The following is an 18,619-nucleotide window of genomic DNA, read 5'->3' as shown; positions in this document are numbered from 1 at the left end:
ATGTATTCTTGACTCAAGTTATTTCTCCAAACAAAAGGTGAGCTCAGTATTATGAATAAGAGAAATGCTACCATTCCTTCTCTATAGCACACCATCAACTTAGGAGACTTCTACTTCCTATATCCCAGGGTTGCTCAATATAGATTAGGAAAAGAAAAGATCACCCTGTATCACTTCTGCTATGCTCTTGTGGGTTGTAATTTCCAACCTCCTACATAGCTTTCAATTACATTTGTCTGATTTTGAAGAAGAAAAGAGCCATTTTTGTGTCCCCTGGGCAACAGAGCACAGAGTTTTCCAGTAGCAACAGGGATTGTTTTCCTTGAAGTCGACAGCTTAAGTGCCCCTCTTGTACTATTTAATTTAGCTTAGACTATGAAAATACAGAATCCTCCTATATACAGGGATGGTTAACAGCAACCCCAACTCTTGCAAATCTATTACAAATTACTACAAGAAAAAGGAAAATTTGGTTTCTAGGAGACTGAAGTGTTGGGCACTATAGTTTGCTATGTTTTAAATACAAACTTGGTGAATTTACTGTCAGCTACCCAAACAGATTAACTTGTCAAACAATTTAATACAGCAAATCACAGTAATTAAACTTCAAAATGAGAAACTTTTCCAAAATATCAGCCGAGTTCTTACCTTGAAGTCAAATGTGTAATTTGTGTAAGGCATTAGACCATTCTCATAGGCACTCTTCAACTTGAAACCATGTGTAATTCTTCCATTTGTTGTTCCATTTTTTCCATTACAGCTGAAGTTAGTAAGACTTTCATTGTATCTCAGTTCCTTAAAATCTTTGTGGTTTGTTTCCACTCCACCAGTGCTCAAGTACTCAACAACACCTATAAGGAGAGACACATACACACAAGAGTATTAACAAGCATTCAACAACTAAGAGTGTGTAGGTACTTCGAGTCATACATGCTACTTTATGCTTTATATAAGCAAAACCTTAACACATATACAATACAGTCAGCAATAGTTCTTTTAAAATACTGCAAAACAATGTATCTGTACATCAAGAGCAAATGTCATCTAGAACAGAGAGGCATGCTTTTATCAGAAAAAAACGAGAAGGTGAAGGAACAGACTAGGGGGGAACATGAAAAAAGCTGAAGGAAAATTCTATAGATGCTAGGAGTCAGCTTCCTCCTCTCCTAGTCTCTACGCTCAAGTCCTGGCTTTCACTGTTCTTCAGCTGGAATGTTGCAAAAAAGCAACTTTTCTAACACTACTTCAAATAAAGTTAACTTTAAAGAGGCTGCAAAGCCAAATTGACAAGAGTTGTGTCTTGGAAAACTATGATCCTGCCTCTTAATTTCAGAACAGCTGTGTTAAGGTTCTGGAAGGTAAGAGAAGCAATTAGTTGTTTTGAAGACACAATCAGACACATGAACTGGCTATTGCAATAGGCTGTAGCGATCTTTGCCTTCCTGGTATCAGAAAGAATCAATTTCCAGTACTGCTGAGCCGTAACTGCTCCTATCAACCCTAACAGATATTAAGAGTTGCCAAGCAGAGGCCAAAAGGAAGGGGGACCAGGAATGGAGATTATTGTATTGAACAACTAGCAATAAGAAGGTAGGATGGCTCTTGAGTTCAGCACTTCAGCTGGGTACCTAAGAAAGCCAAGAAGGCGATCACTGAATCTGTTCTTTTCTTGCACTTTACAAAGTTGCCACCAAGTACAAAAAAAGTTGTATGTTAGTAAGGAGGGAAAAATCCCGTTCTGACAGGAGATGTATTGAATTTTAGAAGTCCTAAAACATTTGAACCACAGAAAATGATTGTATGGTGGCAACTTTAAAGAGAAGAACCTATCTTCTCACACTTAAAAATTAAGAAAATCCAATTATCAGCAACATACTCATGTTTCCAGTTATTTTTGGAAGATAGCTTCTTCCTTTCCATTCCTGTATTGTAAGATAACAATGAAAACGCTTCTGAAAGACCAGACACAGCTATACTACTGCACAGGCAATAAGGTCACTCACAAAAGAAACAGTTCTGTTTTCTCTCTCTTCCTTCTATTTTCTTAGTACCTTTAGAGCTTATGATATCAAACAATGTATTCTCTAAATTGAAAACTCCTTTAAAAAGTGAGACTTTAAAATTTAAATTGTTACACACTTGAAACAGTTTAAAAAAAAAAAAAGAAATAGAACTCTTACCAGAGTCTGGTAGAGAATTGAGATCTGCACACAGTACAAGTGGAATGGTTCCAAGTTCTCCCGAAACACCAGGTTTGAGACTACGAGAAGCTTTATCAATAATGTTCTTTACCTCGGACAGGAACATCATAGTCTGAACAAGCTTCACATCAGAATAATCTGGGTCCCAATGCATATGTGCATTAGCTACAAGAACTAGCTGCTTTTCCATCCCAAGATGTGGCTTCCCAGCTAAAATTTAAAATCAATTATTTACCTTACATGGTCAGCAACAGAAAACACTATTATTGAATTTTAAACAAGATGCTCGAGGTGAAGAAAAAAATAAATAATACACCAGTATAACTCAAAGAGGGTTATAATACCTTTTAAGAGGGTCATACAACTCCCCTTACATCTACTAAGTGTTTTATTTGATATAAAGCATTAGGAATAATTGTGTTTCACATTCAAGGCCATTAACAGACAGACTATCTTGTTACAGGTAATGCTTATGTATTTAAGAATACTATGAATTAACATAAATAACATATAATCCTAATTACAGGCAAATAGTGTTCTAAAAATTACAACAGTTTTCCTCAGGTTGTGATAGTAAACAGGCACTGCTCTCATCTTATTAGGCAATGAGCTCTGAATTTTAAGTTATTCACATTATAAGTTACCTCTCTTGCTAGAAGTGCTTCTTAAAAGGCTTGTTTGTTAGAATCTGAATTATATAAATATAATTTGGATAAATATAACACAGGTTGAGTAGGTACCCACTGCGATACTTATAAAGCCAGTTTACATTTCCTAAATTAAGAATGACAGGGCAGAACAAACAGGTTGTATAAGCATGACAGTGAAGAAAATAACAAGCTAAAATGATGCAGATATATGACCCAAAAACACATGACTAACACCAACTGACTCTTTGATACCTGTACATAACAGGAAAAAAAAAAAAAAAAAAAAAAAAATCACTGAAACTCAAGTCTTTGTATTTTTTAAGCAAAAAGGTGTAAGTGGGGGGAAAAAAAAAAAATCTTCGTCATTTGAGCAATATGACTTTTCCCTAAATCCTCTTGGGAAATAAATTTGCCTGAGCATACAATGTGCAAAGTTATATTCATCTGTAGAACCCAATTTCTCTGGTTTACTATACTAAGTCATTATTTGAATTTACAAAATACAATCTATTAAAAAATTAAATAGGACTTACATGACATTTCTATCAATTCCTTTCGCAGCTCTAACAATACAGCAACTCCAATGTTATCTTTTGTCATAACTCTGTTCAGCATAGCTTCTGAACCTTCTGAGTTTGCCATAGCTAGTTGATTGAACTCAACAGTATGTTTTTGAACCAAAGTAAATCTGAAAGAGAAACATTATATACATTTTTCAGGAGCTGGATACAAAAGGAAACGTTATAGATAATTCTCCTTTTAATTAAAGCTCAAACACATTTATGATGTGAAAAATCTCAATCACATAATTTCATAAAATCCTAAAATGAAATCAAAGGATACAGTTTTCCCAGCAATTTTTATATATTTTATAGTACCTTAGTTTCAATTAAAAGATTTGAGAGATAAAGAAAGAGAGAGAGAGATTGAGATACTGAGAAACTACAGAAAAGGAGTGCTTGTTTCTAATTCTGCACCAGTTTCTAGTTCGAAGATGCAGGTTTAACAGAGGGACTAAATAATTTTTCTAAGCCAAAAGGTATCAAACCTGGCACCTACATTTACTCGCGGACACAAAGGAATGGAAGCAGGAGGAGGAAGAGAAGTTATTCCTTCATATCCAAACAGTTGTACGAGTTGTACATACATGACATAATCAGTAAGTCCGGCAGCTCTTAAAATAATGACTTTTTTTCAGAAGCAAGCAGTGATGTTAAGTGCCTTGTCTTTTGCTTTATCAGAAGACTACAAAAAGAGTGACTAATGCCAAACTGTTTGAGCTACAGTCTGACCTGACCTGAGAAGTTACGTGAAAGGGAGCAAGACACAACAGAAGGCTTTGCAAAATACATCACTTACTTTTCTGTTTTGAAGAATATTGCACAACCATCAACATGTTTTCTTTCCTGTTCTGACATTGTCCTAGCTCTAGATTTTGGACTGAAGAATCCATTATAGCCACGTTCTTTCAATTCTACCAGGAAAAAACTGTAGTACTGTTCTGTTTCAACCTCCTATAAAGTTATAAGACAGCACAGCATGAATGTACTATTAGCAAAATACAGAAGCCTGATATTATTTAGACTCTTCAGAAGTGTAAATCACTTTCAAATTAGATTTAAGGCAAAAAAAATTGTCAGAATTAAGTACATCAGAGAATGCAAATTTAAGAGCAATATCCCTATTTTAAGAAAATATAAATGAATTTCTGTAATCCCCAGAGTTAAGATTATCTCAAGACTTTGATTTGAAAATGTGTCAATTATAGCCCCACATACACATGCAGGCACAAAGACACCCCCACGTACGTTTCTTTGATCAGCAGCTGCTGGTTCACATTCCAGCTGCGTGGGCTGAAAAGCATTCTTTTGATGTCAAGCAACAAATAATGTTCTAAACACCACTTTTTTCTTTTGTTTTCAGAAGGTTTTGAAAACAGACCATATACTGTAAATACATTTAATATAGAGAAACCAGCACATGGGAATAGAAAAAGAAATAATAGTATATCTTTTACCTGAAGACTTATGATGTCAGCATTGCAGCTCAGGATTTCCTGCATAATGGCTTTTTTTCTGTATTCCCAGTTCAATGCCCAAGATGGACAATAGCCATACAGCTGCCGGGTAGCATATTTATCACAGAGTACGTTGTAACACATGACAGAAAACAAGGCTGCAGAACAATAATTTTACTTACACTCTGATATATTTAACAACAACAACAGAAATTATGTTCTTCGCTTCCATCTTCTGCAAATTTATCAATTCATGCTTCATTTGCTTCAATCAAAACACAGCTCGTGTAGCTACACTGAAAAAAAATTGCTAGTCCTAAGACAATAAACTGTAAGTTTGGACTTACGGCAGCTGTCTTCTAGCACTTAATTAGAAAACAAAAACAAACCCCCTCTTCATATGGTTAATGCAGTAAATAGCAGACAAATGTACTTTATGCTAAGTGGTGCTCTACTGTGAAAAGGTAAGTGTATTTGAACACTTATATTTGCTAGCTATACCAAGGTTTGCCAACTCTTCAAATAGATTATTTAAAATCTACCTTAATTATTACCACCATGAACTGGAACAGAGCCATAGGCAGGGTAAGGATCCCTTCACACAATGAAAAAAGTATAGGTAAAATAAATCCCCATATGTTTCCACCTCAGAAAGCTTACAATTCAGGTGTGGAGTTAAGAAACATCTACTCTATGTACCATTTGGAACAGGAGTGATAATGAGACAGTCTGGGGCAACTTAACAGGTAATCAAGCAGCATGGATTTTGGGTTTTGCTTTGTTGGGGTTTTTTTGTTTGTTTTTAAAAAGCACTAAGGAATTTGCAGTACAACAATGAGATGCCTGCAAGCTTACTGGGAGCTTCTCTCAAATGTGGAGTACAACTCAGGAAAAAAAAAAACCAAGGCAGTTGTTGGAAGATTTAGCAAATTGAGTCAATAATCTCAGGCTGATTGGGGGGTCAAAGCCCAGCATTTTGAAAGCAGACAGGTGACAGCAAAAGACAAGCTGCGTTAACATCATCATCTTTAAAGCAATGCCTTAATAAAATCAACAGGAGAAAATAATGTACATCAGTCCAGAAAGAGAGGACACTGCAATATTTGAGAAATACACTAAGATTTTTGGTGTGCAGGTAAATAGAAAAGGCTTTAGACAATTCATTCAGAAAAATTAGGAAATGATTAAAGATGACCTGAATCCCAACAGCAAGAAAAGTACTGAGTCAAAGATGATACACTGATTACTTAAAAAAAAAAAAAATCTACTTTTTTTTGGAAATTATGCTCATATTCTTCAACAAATGTTCAATTAAGCCTGTTATAATTCAACTATTTAACTAATTGTGGACAACAGTTTCAATTCCTTTGAGGAAATTATTAATTAAAAAGAAATTACTTTATAGTAAAAGATGGGTAAATCTGAAACAGGTGTTCCAACTGAGATAGAACTACTTCAGCTGGCTGGTCAGCACTGCACAGATGACTGGTTAATTTAAGCACTTTTTTTTCTTTCCCCCCAGTAGATAGTAAAGATCAACAGCTTTTCTAAAAGAAAAAAAAAAAAAGGAAAAAATCCTTAAAATGTTACAGTACCTGTTGGTCTTGTACGGTCTGGTTCTTGCAACATAATCCAAGATCTTGGAGGTGGCTGTTCTGTTGAAACTATGGGAATATTTTAAAGTACAGATACAACAAGTGATAATCATGTTTAATTTACACAGCAGAAATAAATGTTTGAAGAATGATCACTTACTTCTTTTTGCAGTACCTGCCAAATTATCAAGCAAATAGTTCAGTAGCCTTCGCGTCCCATCTGGTTCCTGATAAAGGTTCAGAATATCCTGTGTAAGTGGATTTCCTGCAAACAGATTTACAGAAATATTGAATAAAATATACAGAACCGTTATGAACTTACATATCAGTGTTTAAAGCTGGAATCTCTCAGAAAAGATACTGCATCTTCTATGAACTACTTAGAGGTTTCAGATCTCACATCTTCAATCCCCCCCGATACACTAGCTGTCTTAACAGCTCTAGTGAAGTTCACCACATTCCCCCCTGCCTCTGTCCCCTGAACACCCCAAGGGCAGTCGCTGGATCTAACTAGAACTGGCTGGTACAACACACAGGCAGAGCTGATAAGAACCACCTTCTGCTCGCTTTGCTCCGCATGAGCGAAACATCCATCAGTTTATTTGCCAGTCATATCTGAGTAGAGTCTACCGTCTACCATCTCCCAAAAGCATAAGCAGATTGTAAAAGCTTTCACGGACAACACACATTGCAATTATCCAGTTTTAAGGGAGAGAAAAACAGACTTCTGAGACTTAACAGTGTTTAGAGGTATTGTATCACTCAGTGCTCCTGATTTTGTGACACGATTTCCCCCAAGGTCAGCAATTTTACAGCTAGAATCCATATAGTTCAGAGAGAGGAGAAAAAAAAAAAAAGGAAAATATTTAAATTGCTACTTGCGTAAACAGCACACTACCCTACAGCAGTACAAAGCACATCCCCTTTTTGGTTGGAGTTGAATACCTCCAGTTAACAGCAGACTATTTCTTAGTTAAAGCTGCACTGTATGCAACCCCTATGCGAGCAACAGAAAGCTTCCGCTCACTCTGCAGAAAGAGAAGCAAACATCTTTATATGTTGAGTGCTTTGCCAAACTCGTTCTTTTTTTAAATAATCCCTAAATAACAATATTTATAGATGTGGAGTAAGTAGCTACATCTGGGATTGCTATTCAGTAACACTTTGTGAACCAGCAGTCTACAGCCATCACATCACAGAAGCGATATCATTAAACAAAGTGTGGATACCAAGAAAAAGCAGCAATACCTTTCAGACCCAAAGTCTGTAACTGGAACAGTTTTCCCAGCTCAAAGGGTAGAACTCGTAACAGGTTGTTATTTAAATGTAGTTCCCTGTAGACAGAGCAAGAATCATACAGAGCTGAAAACAGACCAAGATTTGCCTTCAGCAGCACAGCACAAGAAGTTTAACTAAAAGAGAAACAATATACTAGCAAACCACAATATTGAAAAACTCAAAGACTAAACAGCAATAGGGAAATCCTGCTGTACTTAAACACACACACACACAGACAAAATACATATTACGTTGAAGTACAGAGGAAAGTAGCTGTTTGGTGAGTTCATCTTAAAAAGTCAGAAATTTTGTAAACATTAGCAATAATTGAATACTTTAATAACTGCAAGTGATGAAGCAGTAATAGCTCTGAAAAACCAGGCCATGAAACAGTTTGGCTATGATTAAAGGCCAAAGGGAAATTATATCCCAGAAAACAAATAAGCAAAAAAGCCAGGATCATGGCAGTATGATTAGAACTATGACATTACCATGTAATAGTCAATTACAACAGTAATTTTCTGTTGTGGGGTTTGGTTGGTTTTTTTTTCCCCTCATAATTTCAGTGTTAAGACAAAATATGTGCTTTTTAACTTACAAAACCAATATGCAGACAGGAACAGAATTCATGTCCTGAATTCTGATTTCCCAACGAACTAGGCAGACAAAATGGACTTGTTAGGAACTTTTCACTTTCTTCAACACATTCTCATCTACGCAGCAAAGACCTTCCTCATCATATTCAATATAAAGTTGCTACTTCAAAGTGTTTACAACTTGGTGCCCAGAGACTTGAAAAGTATTTTAGGACAACAAAAAAGGGAAGAAAAAAAAAAAGAAAAAGAAAAGAAAGGAAACCTGGATGCCAAGAGTTACCTTAGCTCTTTTAGATTCTACAAGACAGCACCTGAAGCAAAGAGACACAACTCTTCTAGACTTGCACTTCAAAAGTAAACTCTGCTGTTTCCGAAATTCTGTTTCACTGCATATTTAGAAACCTTGGTAAAAGTAAAGTGGCTTGTTTTAGAGACACTCTGGGGTGTGTAATAGTGGAAGAAGATACAGGAGAGGACCTTTTTTTTTTTTTTATTTCCCTGGGTTCTCTAGAAATGTCAAGTCATTGCTCAACTGATTGCCAGACTGTAGCACACCTAGCCAACTGGGGTTTTTTTTGGGTTTTTTTCCAATATAAAAATCCCATAGACAAAAGCACATATTCCAGAGAGAAACTCAGAAGACCACTACGTCATTCTAGGGTTTCTAAGTACGAATGAGGCCCATGGCAGGTAGAAAAGAGGATGGGGGGGGTTAAAAAAAATAAAAATCAACATCTCCATGAGTTCTCAGCACTTCCATAGACATTTGAGATTTAAATTGCTATTATTTTCAGGGATGATATTCTATGTGACATTAGTTTATTCTTTAGGAAGCTACTTTGGCCTCTCAGAGTTTTTCAAAGCACTGCTGAAGTCTAAAAACTTATGTATGAATTACAAAAAAAATACACTAAATTGTTCCAGAGGAAAAACACCAAGCTGGAAGAATGGCACAGTAGTAGGTATCATTACACCTTCTCTCTTGGATGAAAGAATTATTTTCTCTAATGATCCTTGCCTCCACAGAACCCGCCCCCTCTACACACAAATGGGATCACAGCAAATCGCACTAGTTCTTTCAAGCATATCAACAGAATCTGTTTTACAGTTGAGCTTTCCAAGGTAACATGTTACAGTGTTTATTTTTTCTCCTCTTTCTTCAAAGATCAGAAAGTGTACTGCTCTGACACCTCTTTCTTCAAGTACCTGTAGTAAAAAGGAGATGCAAGGAGCCTTAGGTGAGCTCTGCCACACAGACCAAACCCAGAGCTCCAGATGCAGGAGCTGGAAGACCTGTTATCAATTCTCAATGTGAGAGCACAAATTATTTCTGTGGCTCAGGGTATTAGCAATGCCCAGTGTTGAATTACCGTTGGTTTGAACAACTTCCCAGAAGCTATGGGAAGTGTCTGCAGTAAGAGCCAGCCTGAAACATAAAATGTCTGCACAGCTGAGACCTGCAGAGCACTATCACGTAGGATGTGCTTACGGGTTTTTCTTCACTTTCACCCCAGTGAAAAGAAATCATGGATCAGCTGCAATTACTGAGACCAGACAGTGCAGTGGATCAATGCACTCGCTTTTCACATCGAGAACTGGATTCAAATGTTATGTTTGGGTCATAAATAGAAAACAAGTGTGATCCTAGACTTAGCTACACACTTCACATTCACAGCATTTAGCCTCCTCTACTCAGAAGAGACTTAGGACATGGAAGAGCTGAAACTTCACAGAATCAGCGAGAATAAATTCAAAGAGTGTTGGGAAGAAGGCACAGTATCTTTTGACACTACTGATGACTATACACTACTAAGCTAACTCTATGTCATGAATATTATGTTTACATCAACATTTTAAAAGGAAAAAGACTGATGAAAATAAAAGGATGCTAATGAAGTACGAAGATGAATTTGAGAATATTCCAGTACATTTAGGACTGCTAGCTCACAATACCTGAGGAGTGGACAAAGGAGAGAAGAAACCTGTTACTAATAACTGCTTTTACTTGAAACAGTAATGCAAAGCTTTCTTTAGAACAGACTACTTCACAGCTGAAAACAACTATACAACACACTACAAAACAGAGCTGCCAATTATGCTCTAAAAAGCAAGGTCCCTTTGCTCAGCCTCCAAGGTTGAGTCTTTAACTGCTTTGGAATTTAAGCTTTTAGTACCAATTTAATCAGCTAGTTTAATCCTCCTCACAGAATGGACTTTTCTAAAGTAGAAGAAAATGCAATGACTGATATTTCTCTGTGCAAACTTGCTTTGCTTCCAGTTTCATTAGAGCTGTGCTGGCAGCCCATTTCTCTATTGTCTTCTTTACTTCTAATAACATTCTCATTACTTTTAGACTCAGTGTTTTCTGGATTTGAGAAAGGTGTCCAGAAATGTCTTCAAAATTAAAAGCAATGAAGGCAATTACTGGTACCTGTCTAATAAACCTAAGTTACGGCTCTTCCTTTGGGTCAAGGGCAAAAGGATGTTGCCTGTAAATATTTACTCTTGTATTAATTATTTATATATTTACAGAACAGTGATTTTACAAAGTTAAATACTATAGCCTTAACTATCATACAAATAGGCATAACTATTCGTGTTTCAATTCCAAAAGGAGGTATTCCATGCAAACTTTGCACATCTTAGCACCGTAAAATTGAGAAAAAACAAAAGGTACATTTAGAACATTTTTCTTCTTCCTAGTTTCTCCCAGGAACGCAGTTACATGATAGCAAACGTGGGAAGGAGACGATATTAGACAAGTTGCAGCTGTTATAAAAAATAAACAGAATAAGAACTACTGTTAAAGATTAATAAAGAGGAAAAAATTGTAGTTAGGATGATTATGAATGTTTAATCTGACCTTTTTCCTACCTTACTATGAGTTAAAGGCAGGGGTTTTTTGTGCATCAATATTTCTTAGAGAAAAACACCACATAAAGATTTGTAAAAGAGTCTGCAAAGAGACATCTAAGAGAGGAAACCCAACTTGGAAAAACATAAAATGGGTGATTGCCATAAAACCAAGCACTTCTGAAGCTCATTCCGTACTGTCATACATCGGAACAGGAGATCACAGGAAAGCCAGCACTGCTATAGCTGCACAGACCGTACCAAGTATTCAGGGAGACAGATAAAAAGGAGTGAGGAAGGGGGAATTTACTTATGCTTTTCACTTACTAGAACGTAAAAATTGTGCTGAAATTTAAAGTGTTGCTACAACAATAGTAAGAGAACAATTTTAACTCCTGTTAAAATTTACATACCTGAGTGACACCATGTTTCCGAGCTCTGCTGGTAAACTGCGGATTTTATTAGAGGACAGGTCCAGATATACCAGATTGTGAAGCTTGGCAATGTCTGAAGGAATACGGGATAAGGAATTGTCACTGAGATGCAAAGCTGTCAAATGGGTCAGTGTCCACAATGACGAACTTAAGCTCCTCACTTTCCCTGTGGAAGGAAGGTACAAAAAAAAAAAAAAAGAGAACATTTAAAATACCTAGGTTTAAGAATAATTACACATCTTATAAGTATGTAGGAGGGGTTTGGGGGGGGGTGGGGGGGGGGGGTGGGGGGGGGGGGGTGTTTGGGTTTTGTTGTGGTTTTTATTATTATTTTTTTATTCAATAAAAATTCAATCAATCATCAATTCTATAGATCAAAAAAATTCAGTGATGCATAAGAGAATGTAAGGTGTTGCCAAGGATACTTCGACTGGTTTTTCCGATCCATACTTAAGGTTTAAACATCTTTCCCCAATTCCATACAAAACAAGACATATTTACTAACTGACCATGAATTCAATAATTAACAGACATGTAAGAAACATATTTTTTTCAATTACAGTTTACATTTGAGATGAAAGATGCTTCTTCGGTTTGCCCCTTATTTCTGCACATCTTTCAAACCAAAAATCTTTATTCTATGGCATTAATCCAGCCAAGAACAGATAGAAGCACTATATTTAGGGTGACTAAGATGCTTAGTTGAGAACATGGATTTCCATCTGGCATTCAACTAAAAGCTGCACAAACTATTGCCAGATATTTAAAAAAACGGTATGATTTTTGTATAAACTGAAGGGTGGAAACATGGATTTGTGTGACAGAATCAAGATTTTTACATTGCTGCATGCAAGGAATGTGAGATATCATCAGAAGGTCTCAAAACATTTCTTCTCTCCAAGATTTTTTTCCCCCAGATCCTTTTTCATTTACAGAAGTCATCTCACTGTACCAAAAGCATCAGAAGAACAGTACCAACATCAGTTTGTCCAAGGCAAAAAGTTACTTGCGACAGCCTTTAAAAACCCCACCATAACTTACCAATATTAAAACCAGTCTGGTTAATATTATACCAACATACACACTTTATAATTCCTTTCCTTAAATGATTTTCTTCAAAATAAAAGAAGTCATATTTAGTGCCTGGGGAAAGCTACACCGATACACGTGTATCTGGGACTCAGCCCTGGTAACAAAGGGTTTAACACAGGTATCATTTCCAGTGACCTATAAGAAAGTGAGTGGCATAAAAAAGCCTGCAGTGAAAAAGCTCAGTGATTTAAATGAGAGCACTTAAAACATTTGTGGCTTTCTGTATTAGACGACCAGGTATTTAACAAGGAAAAGACAGTGTGAACATTAACAAAAATATTGTCACATTTTATTTTGCAAGGCAAATGCATACAGTTCTTAAGGGATTCGTGCTACTGTAATGCTCATTAAAGAAATCTTTTGAAAGGTTGTATTTAAAAAACATACAAGTCAATAGCTCTTTGTATTTTTAAAATTGAATTAACACCTCTTCCCCTCACAATGCAAACAGGTGACTGTAATCAAAGAAACCCTTGTAGCCGAAAGGATTTCCAATCAACATCACTGATCCATCCTCTTCACTACCTGCATCTCTTTTGGCTGGAATCAGAGATTACCAGGCATGAAAGGAAAGAGCCATCACTTAATGCATTTCCTATGCAGAGGCAGCAGATGTCCAAGTGGATATCCAAGCCTAATGCTGATACATAATGCTGATTCCTGAAGCAGCATTAAACTAGGTTTCTGCATCTGTAACCTTCAAGTAAAGAATGCTATTCACATGTTAAGGCACATGGCACTTGAAGACACAGATTCAATGATCTGGATGGAAAGACTCTTCACAGTTAAAAGACCTCTGCTTGTATTCTTCCTTCCATAAATTTATCTATTAGACAGTCATTTAGAAATACCACATACAATCTTTGCAGTCTCTTAAAGAACCTCCATATTTAAGTAAAATTTCAGCCTAAATTTACACCACCACAAAATAATTTTTAAATTCTTAAAATATTTGCTCTAATTTCCTTGTAAACACACTTCGTGTAGCAGAATCAGAATTTGCTCTACAAATCAAGAGAGACTGGTATCCCACACCAGTTGGAATTCATGTTTATGAATTCTGAGCATTATCTTATTTTCAAGAAAAGATCCAAAAGTCAAACAGCAGTATCTCAAGGCTAGCACAGTTCTTGGATATTTTTTTTTTTTTTTAAATCTCAGGAAGGGAGCAAAGATTTACAACTGCTTTTAAATGGAAAACTTCTGCTTCAGTAAAAACTATTCTGTCATGGACTAATACAACATTGTTGTTACATTACTTAAAGTAACAGCATATGTCTATACATCATCCCCCACTTCACCCTCTTCTCTTTGACAAATCAGATCTTAAATACATGCTCTCATCCACCCTGTCTTCTTAAAACAGAGCACTCACATCCACATCCTCATCTTTCCAACCTTCCTATGTGTTAGGATTCCCCACCTCCCTACATTATCCCAACCCAATCTCTTCCCTCGACACACCCAGAGGCTGGCAGCTGCTATGCTGGTGTGCTGGCTCACTTCAAGGTAGGTAACTCCACTCCAGACTTCTTGTTCAAGCCCGTACTACGTAGGCTAGTCTTAACTTGCAACGAGTTCATAACTCAGGGCCATCCCTCAGTTTCTTACCACTTATTTCCAACTCTGCCCAGTGTGATTTCTTTCCGTTGGCTGCTTCCTCTGAGGACATAATTGTGTACATCCTCCGTGGATCAGGTGGATCGTACTTTTCCTTGGGCATTCCTGTTGAGACAAAAAACCAAATAATTAAGACACTATATGCTGAGAATTCTTTAAAAGATAATTTCTGTTTCAGTTAAATTTCATATTGGACATTCACTCCAAATACTTTTCAAAACTTCAGATAAATATAAGCCATGCCCATTTACAAACTTCACTGAGTGGGAAGACTGCTCTAAAACAGAAGAACACAGATTCCTGATGCTCCTAGAATAGCAGCACAGCCTAAGCCCCCCATCGAATATGTAATCTGTAAACCAACACAAACATTACATCCTGCAACCTTTCCAGGGTATATCACTGTGTCCATCAAAATCAATCCATCCTACCACAGGCACAAGCAACAAGCTATACAATTATTTATATGAAATAGAGAAATTAAATAATGCTGGCTCAAATCACATTTACAAACACATTACAAGCAATATTATGCAATTATTAAGCAAAATACAGCTATATTACAATACTACCCAAAAACACTTAATAAAGAGGAAGCTATATGGGTCAAAATTATGAGCACACCTACCTACCAGGTTTTTTAAGGCTTTCTAATTTTTTCACATCCCTGGACAGAGTGAACACATCAGAAAAGTGTTGTAATTATATAGAGAATAAATAAGGAATAACTGTAAAAAAAAAACTAAAGTAGACTATCAACCAGACTTATTAACTGTTTACTGAATGTACTGGAAAGTGTTTACTCTGCATGTTAAAAAACAACAGAAAAAAACCCAAAAGTTCCAGCTAATTATGTATCTTAATTAAAATAAAGCTTTTAGGCACCACACACTTACTTTAACACAACAGCTCTTTTACTAATTCACACTCCTCCTTCCCTTTCCCACTGCCACTACTGGTGAAAAACAGGTTTCTTCAGTGAAAAGAAATTCCCCTTTAAAAAGTGAATTGTGGGTAAAAGGATGAGATTATAAATAGCAGCTGGGTGGAGCTCCTTAAAGAATGAAGGCACTTGAGTACCCAGGGTACTAGAATCACCAAGTGTAACACTTTCTTCTTCAAACTAAGCTAATTAAAGGAGATAAGACTGGATTATAACCACTAGAAAGGTAAAAGTAACTTCTCCCTGCAATAACTATGCTATATATTATTGCACTAGTTGCAAAGTAACATATAAAGCATCTCTTCTGAAATTGCTATATATAATTATATATAATTCACAAAGACCAATGCCACATAGGAATGCTCCAGTGTGTCAGGAAACATTTACCTTCCTTGGTCATTTGATGCTTTTTCTTCTTGCAGCTCCCTGAATTAATAAATATGTTCCAATTTTTCAAGACACGAAGCAGGTATACTAGAGACAGAAATCTCATTCAGTACAGAAACACGAACATTCCCCAGAGCACACTCAATCACATGCACTAATTAACAACCTTGCTGGTACCAGCAGCATATCACTCCTTGCTACCAGAAGAGGATGACATACTTTTCCAGTGGGTTTTGTTAATGTGCACTAAAACAATTACAGATTTAAGAATTTGAGGTTTTAACACTGGATCCTGGTGACCTTGTGCTCCTGGTCCATCCCTGGCACTATTCTCCCTCTCATTAAAGTTCCTGCTCTTGATGGGTTTTCCCTCTCACTGCTACATTTCACAGTGGACGATTCCCCGCTGTTTAAGATGACCAGGAGGAAAAAAAAGCAGCAAATGCTTGAGAGCCTCCTGGCTGGCTGCAGGAGCTGCTGCTGACCAACATCATCACTGACATTGGCCACACCAGAACACCAAGGACACTGTCACACCATGTCTCAGAGCATCTTTATCCCATCACATAGAGATTCCTCAGGATATGACAGCAAGGCTAAATTTGAGTTGTATTTCACAGGACATCATGAAACATGAGCGCAATATCTTGAATTGCATTTCAAAACTTCACACCATGGAGTAGTTCAAGAAAATCAGTCTCTTTTACAAATCACTGTCTCTCCTCCTTTCTCTACCTCCCCAAATCCAATTTTAGAGCCTGCTGAGCTGCTACGGTTAAACGTAAAAGCTGAGGTAAACGTCAGATTAAGCGATACAGTTTTGTCAGACTAAAGCAATTTTTAGTAAGACCCATTAAATGGTGTTGAACAACCTTGAAGCCATTGATAACTGCAGCTTTAAACTATCATAATGATCATTTTCAAAAGAGCTTGCACACATCTGTAATTTTCAGTTGCACCAACACAGACGGTGGAAACCACCACTGAACATTAGGCTCTTATCACATACAGCAAGTTAGTTCATGAAGGTGAAAATCTTTATAAACAAAGATATGACATGGATGCCGGGAACACACCCCAGACTACATAAATTTAATGAAGAGGACATTTACATATGTTTGAATGCAAATGAAACTGTTTACTATCTTGTACCAGGTTATTAAAATTGTTATTTAAATAGTTGTAAAAAAAAAAAAAAAAAAAAAGAAGAGCTTGAGAGTTCAAGGAATGTGGCTGCCCATTTCCACCCTGGGTCACAGTCCCAACACAGAATTAACACCCCTTACTCCAAAGCAACTGAGCTAAACAAGGCCGATGAGGTCAAGAGCACAGAGGGTCTGCCATAGGGAATTAGATCTTGAGGCTTCAGTGCAGACAGTTTTAAGCCCTGGTTTGCACGGAGGGTACTGAGAAAGGGAGTAGGACAGGGCAAGGGAGAAGAGCAGCAGACAAGATCCTTCAGGGAAAGGTGCAGGGCAAGGATGATAAGGATCAGAGAGAGAAGAAGAAAAAACCTGAAGGTTGTACAGTCAAGGGAGGGCAACCTGTTAGAAGAAGAGCTGACAAAGTTGGCTAATACAGCAGGTGGGTGATGGAGCACTGGCTCTGGCTTCACCCGGGAACAGACCACTGGAGACAAGGCCAAATGTTCACAGGTTGAGGAGCACCTGTACCGATGGCTGCCTGTCTCTCCACATTAAAGCAATGAGTGCAGTCAGGTGATGAACAGCCAGGCTAGGTGTTGTTTTACAGAACTGTCCTGGACAAGAGGCACTGTGATTACCAGCAGCCATGCGAGTGGTGTGCTCTGCTCCTGAGGAGCTCTTACAGCTGCAGCACCAGTGCCATTACGGGTGTGGTGTCAGGAGGGGTTGGTGGCCTAGAAAAGAAGGAGTTGCTTGAAGGCCCAGCTGTTTTAGCTACACTGCTAACTGTAGAAGAGTGGGAAGAGTTCAGACCATTGCCTGACAAGATTTCTGAAATGGTAAGTCTTCTAGGCTACAGGTGTGTGTAAAGTGGAAGCTGGACTATGAGGTAGTTAGTGCTCCAGACGACTATGTAAACTACTGATAAATAATGCCTCTAAAATGGAGAAATTATAGTCTGGTAAACTGCTTTGAGTGACAGGGCAGAAAAGATGCTGATTTCTTTCCTGTTCTTCCCTTCTGCCATTTTTACAAAACTGGAAGATGGTGGGGAGAAGGATTTAATCAAAGTAAGTAGGTGAGCAGTTTTTCTGAGTGTAGGTTGGTTGTTTTTTTTTTCTTCAAAAAAAACCCACCAACACCAACAGAAAACACTACAGCAGTTCCTCATTTCCTGAAATGCTTTCTGTAACACCACAGATAACTCTATTTCAAAACTAAATGTACTAGACAACCCCTGGAGGCCAAGTACCATCAACCTTTTACAGTATTAGTTTTACTATAAATGTAGATACCAAGTTTGCCCCAAAAACTCTCCTAGAAACATCAACTTCTTCCACCTCAAAATTTAAATTAGGCAAAGAAAACCTAAATTCTAAAACTTTGTAGAAAACAATGAACAAGTGAGGGCAATGTGGGTTAGTGTTCAGATACAACTTTATCTGACCTAATCAACTATTCTGAAAGAACTGCTTCAATACTTACTAAGCAGCACCTACAACTCCCATTTACAGATATACAAAAGCACCTTTAGCTATACCTCAAGATCACTACGCTGAAGCACTGCAACTTGCTTCTGAAACTTCTTGACATATGTTGACTTCTTTTGACTTCCCCCCCGGCCTTTACTTGATATTACTTACCACTAATAAACTAATGTAGATCAGGAGATAGCCAGAAGGGAGAAGTAAACAAAGTAGCACCACACCTGATCAAGTGCAGAATTACTCAAACTTCTTGATACTTTAATTAAAAACAGTGAATAAACTATAAAAAAATAGATCTAACAAAATTAGAAGTAACAAGAT

General features: G+C 37.1%; 1 protein-coding gene across 6 annotated transcripts in view; it reads right to left on the bottom strand.

Annotated features, from left to right (window-relative positions):
• CNOT6 (CCR4-NOT transcription complex subunit 6) overlaps nt 1-18,619 on the bottom strand; it is a 34,454-nt gene that overhangs the window by 4,122 nt on the left and 11,713 nt on the right. For 5 of the 6 annotated variants that reach the window (XM_074838229.1, XM_074838227.1, XM_074838228.1 and 2 more), the window contains 10 exons: nt 14,328-14,441; nt 11,604-11,790; nt 7,712-7,797; nt 6,624-6,728; nt 6,464-6,532; nt 4,869-5,026; nt 4,211-4,365; nt 3,385-3,539; nt 2,181-2,411; nt 649-851 (listed from right to left, as the gene is read on the bottom strand). In XM_074838229.1, the coding sequence (XP_074694330.1) occupies nt 649-851; nt 2,181-2,411; nt 3,385-3,539; nt 4,211-4,365; nt 4,869-5,026; nt 6,464-6,532; nt 6,624-6,728; nt 7,712-7,797; nt 11,604-11,790; nt 14,328-14,439 (1,461 nt within the window). In that variant the 5' untranslated portion in view covers nt 14,440-14,441. The remainder of the gene's footprint in view (nt 1-648; nt 852-2,180; nt 2,412-3,384; nt 3,540-4,210; nt 4,366-4,868; nt 5,027-6,463; nt 6,533-6,623; nt 6,729-7,711; nt 7,798-11,603; nt 11,791-14,327; nt 14,442-18,619) is intronic. The other variant, XM_074838230.1, reaches the window with a different exon arrangement.

This window comes from Strix aluco, chromosome 13 (assembly GCF_031877795.1).
Source record: "Strix aluco isolate bStrAlu1 chromosome 13, bStrAlu1.hap1, whole genome shotgun sequence".
NCBI lineage: Eukaryota > Metazoa > Chordata > Aves > Strigiformes > Strigidae > Strix > Strix aluco.
The sequence above is the reverse complement of the archived record's forward strand: the minus strand, read 5'-3'. Positions and strand labels throughout refer to the sequence as shown.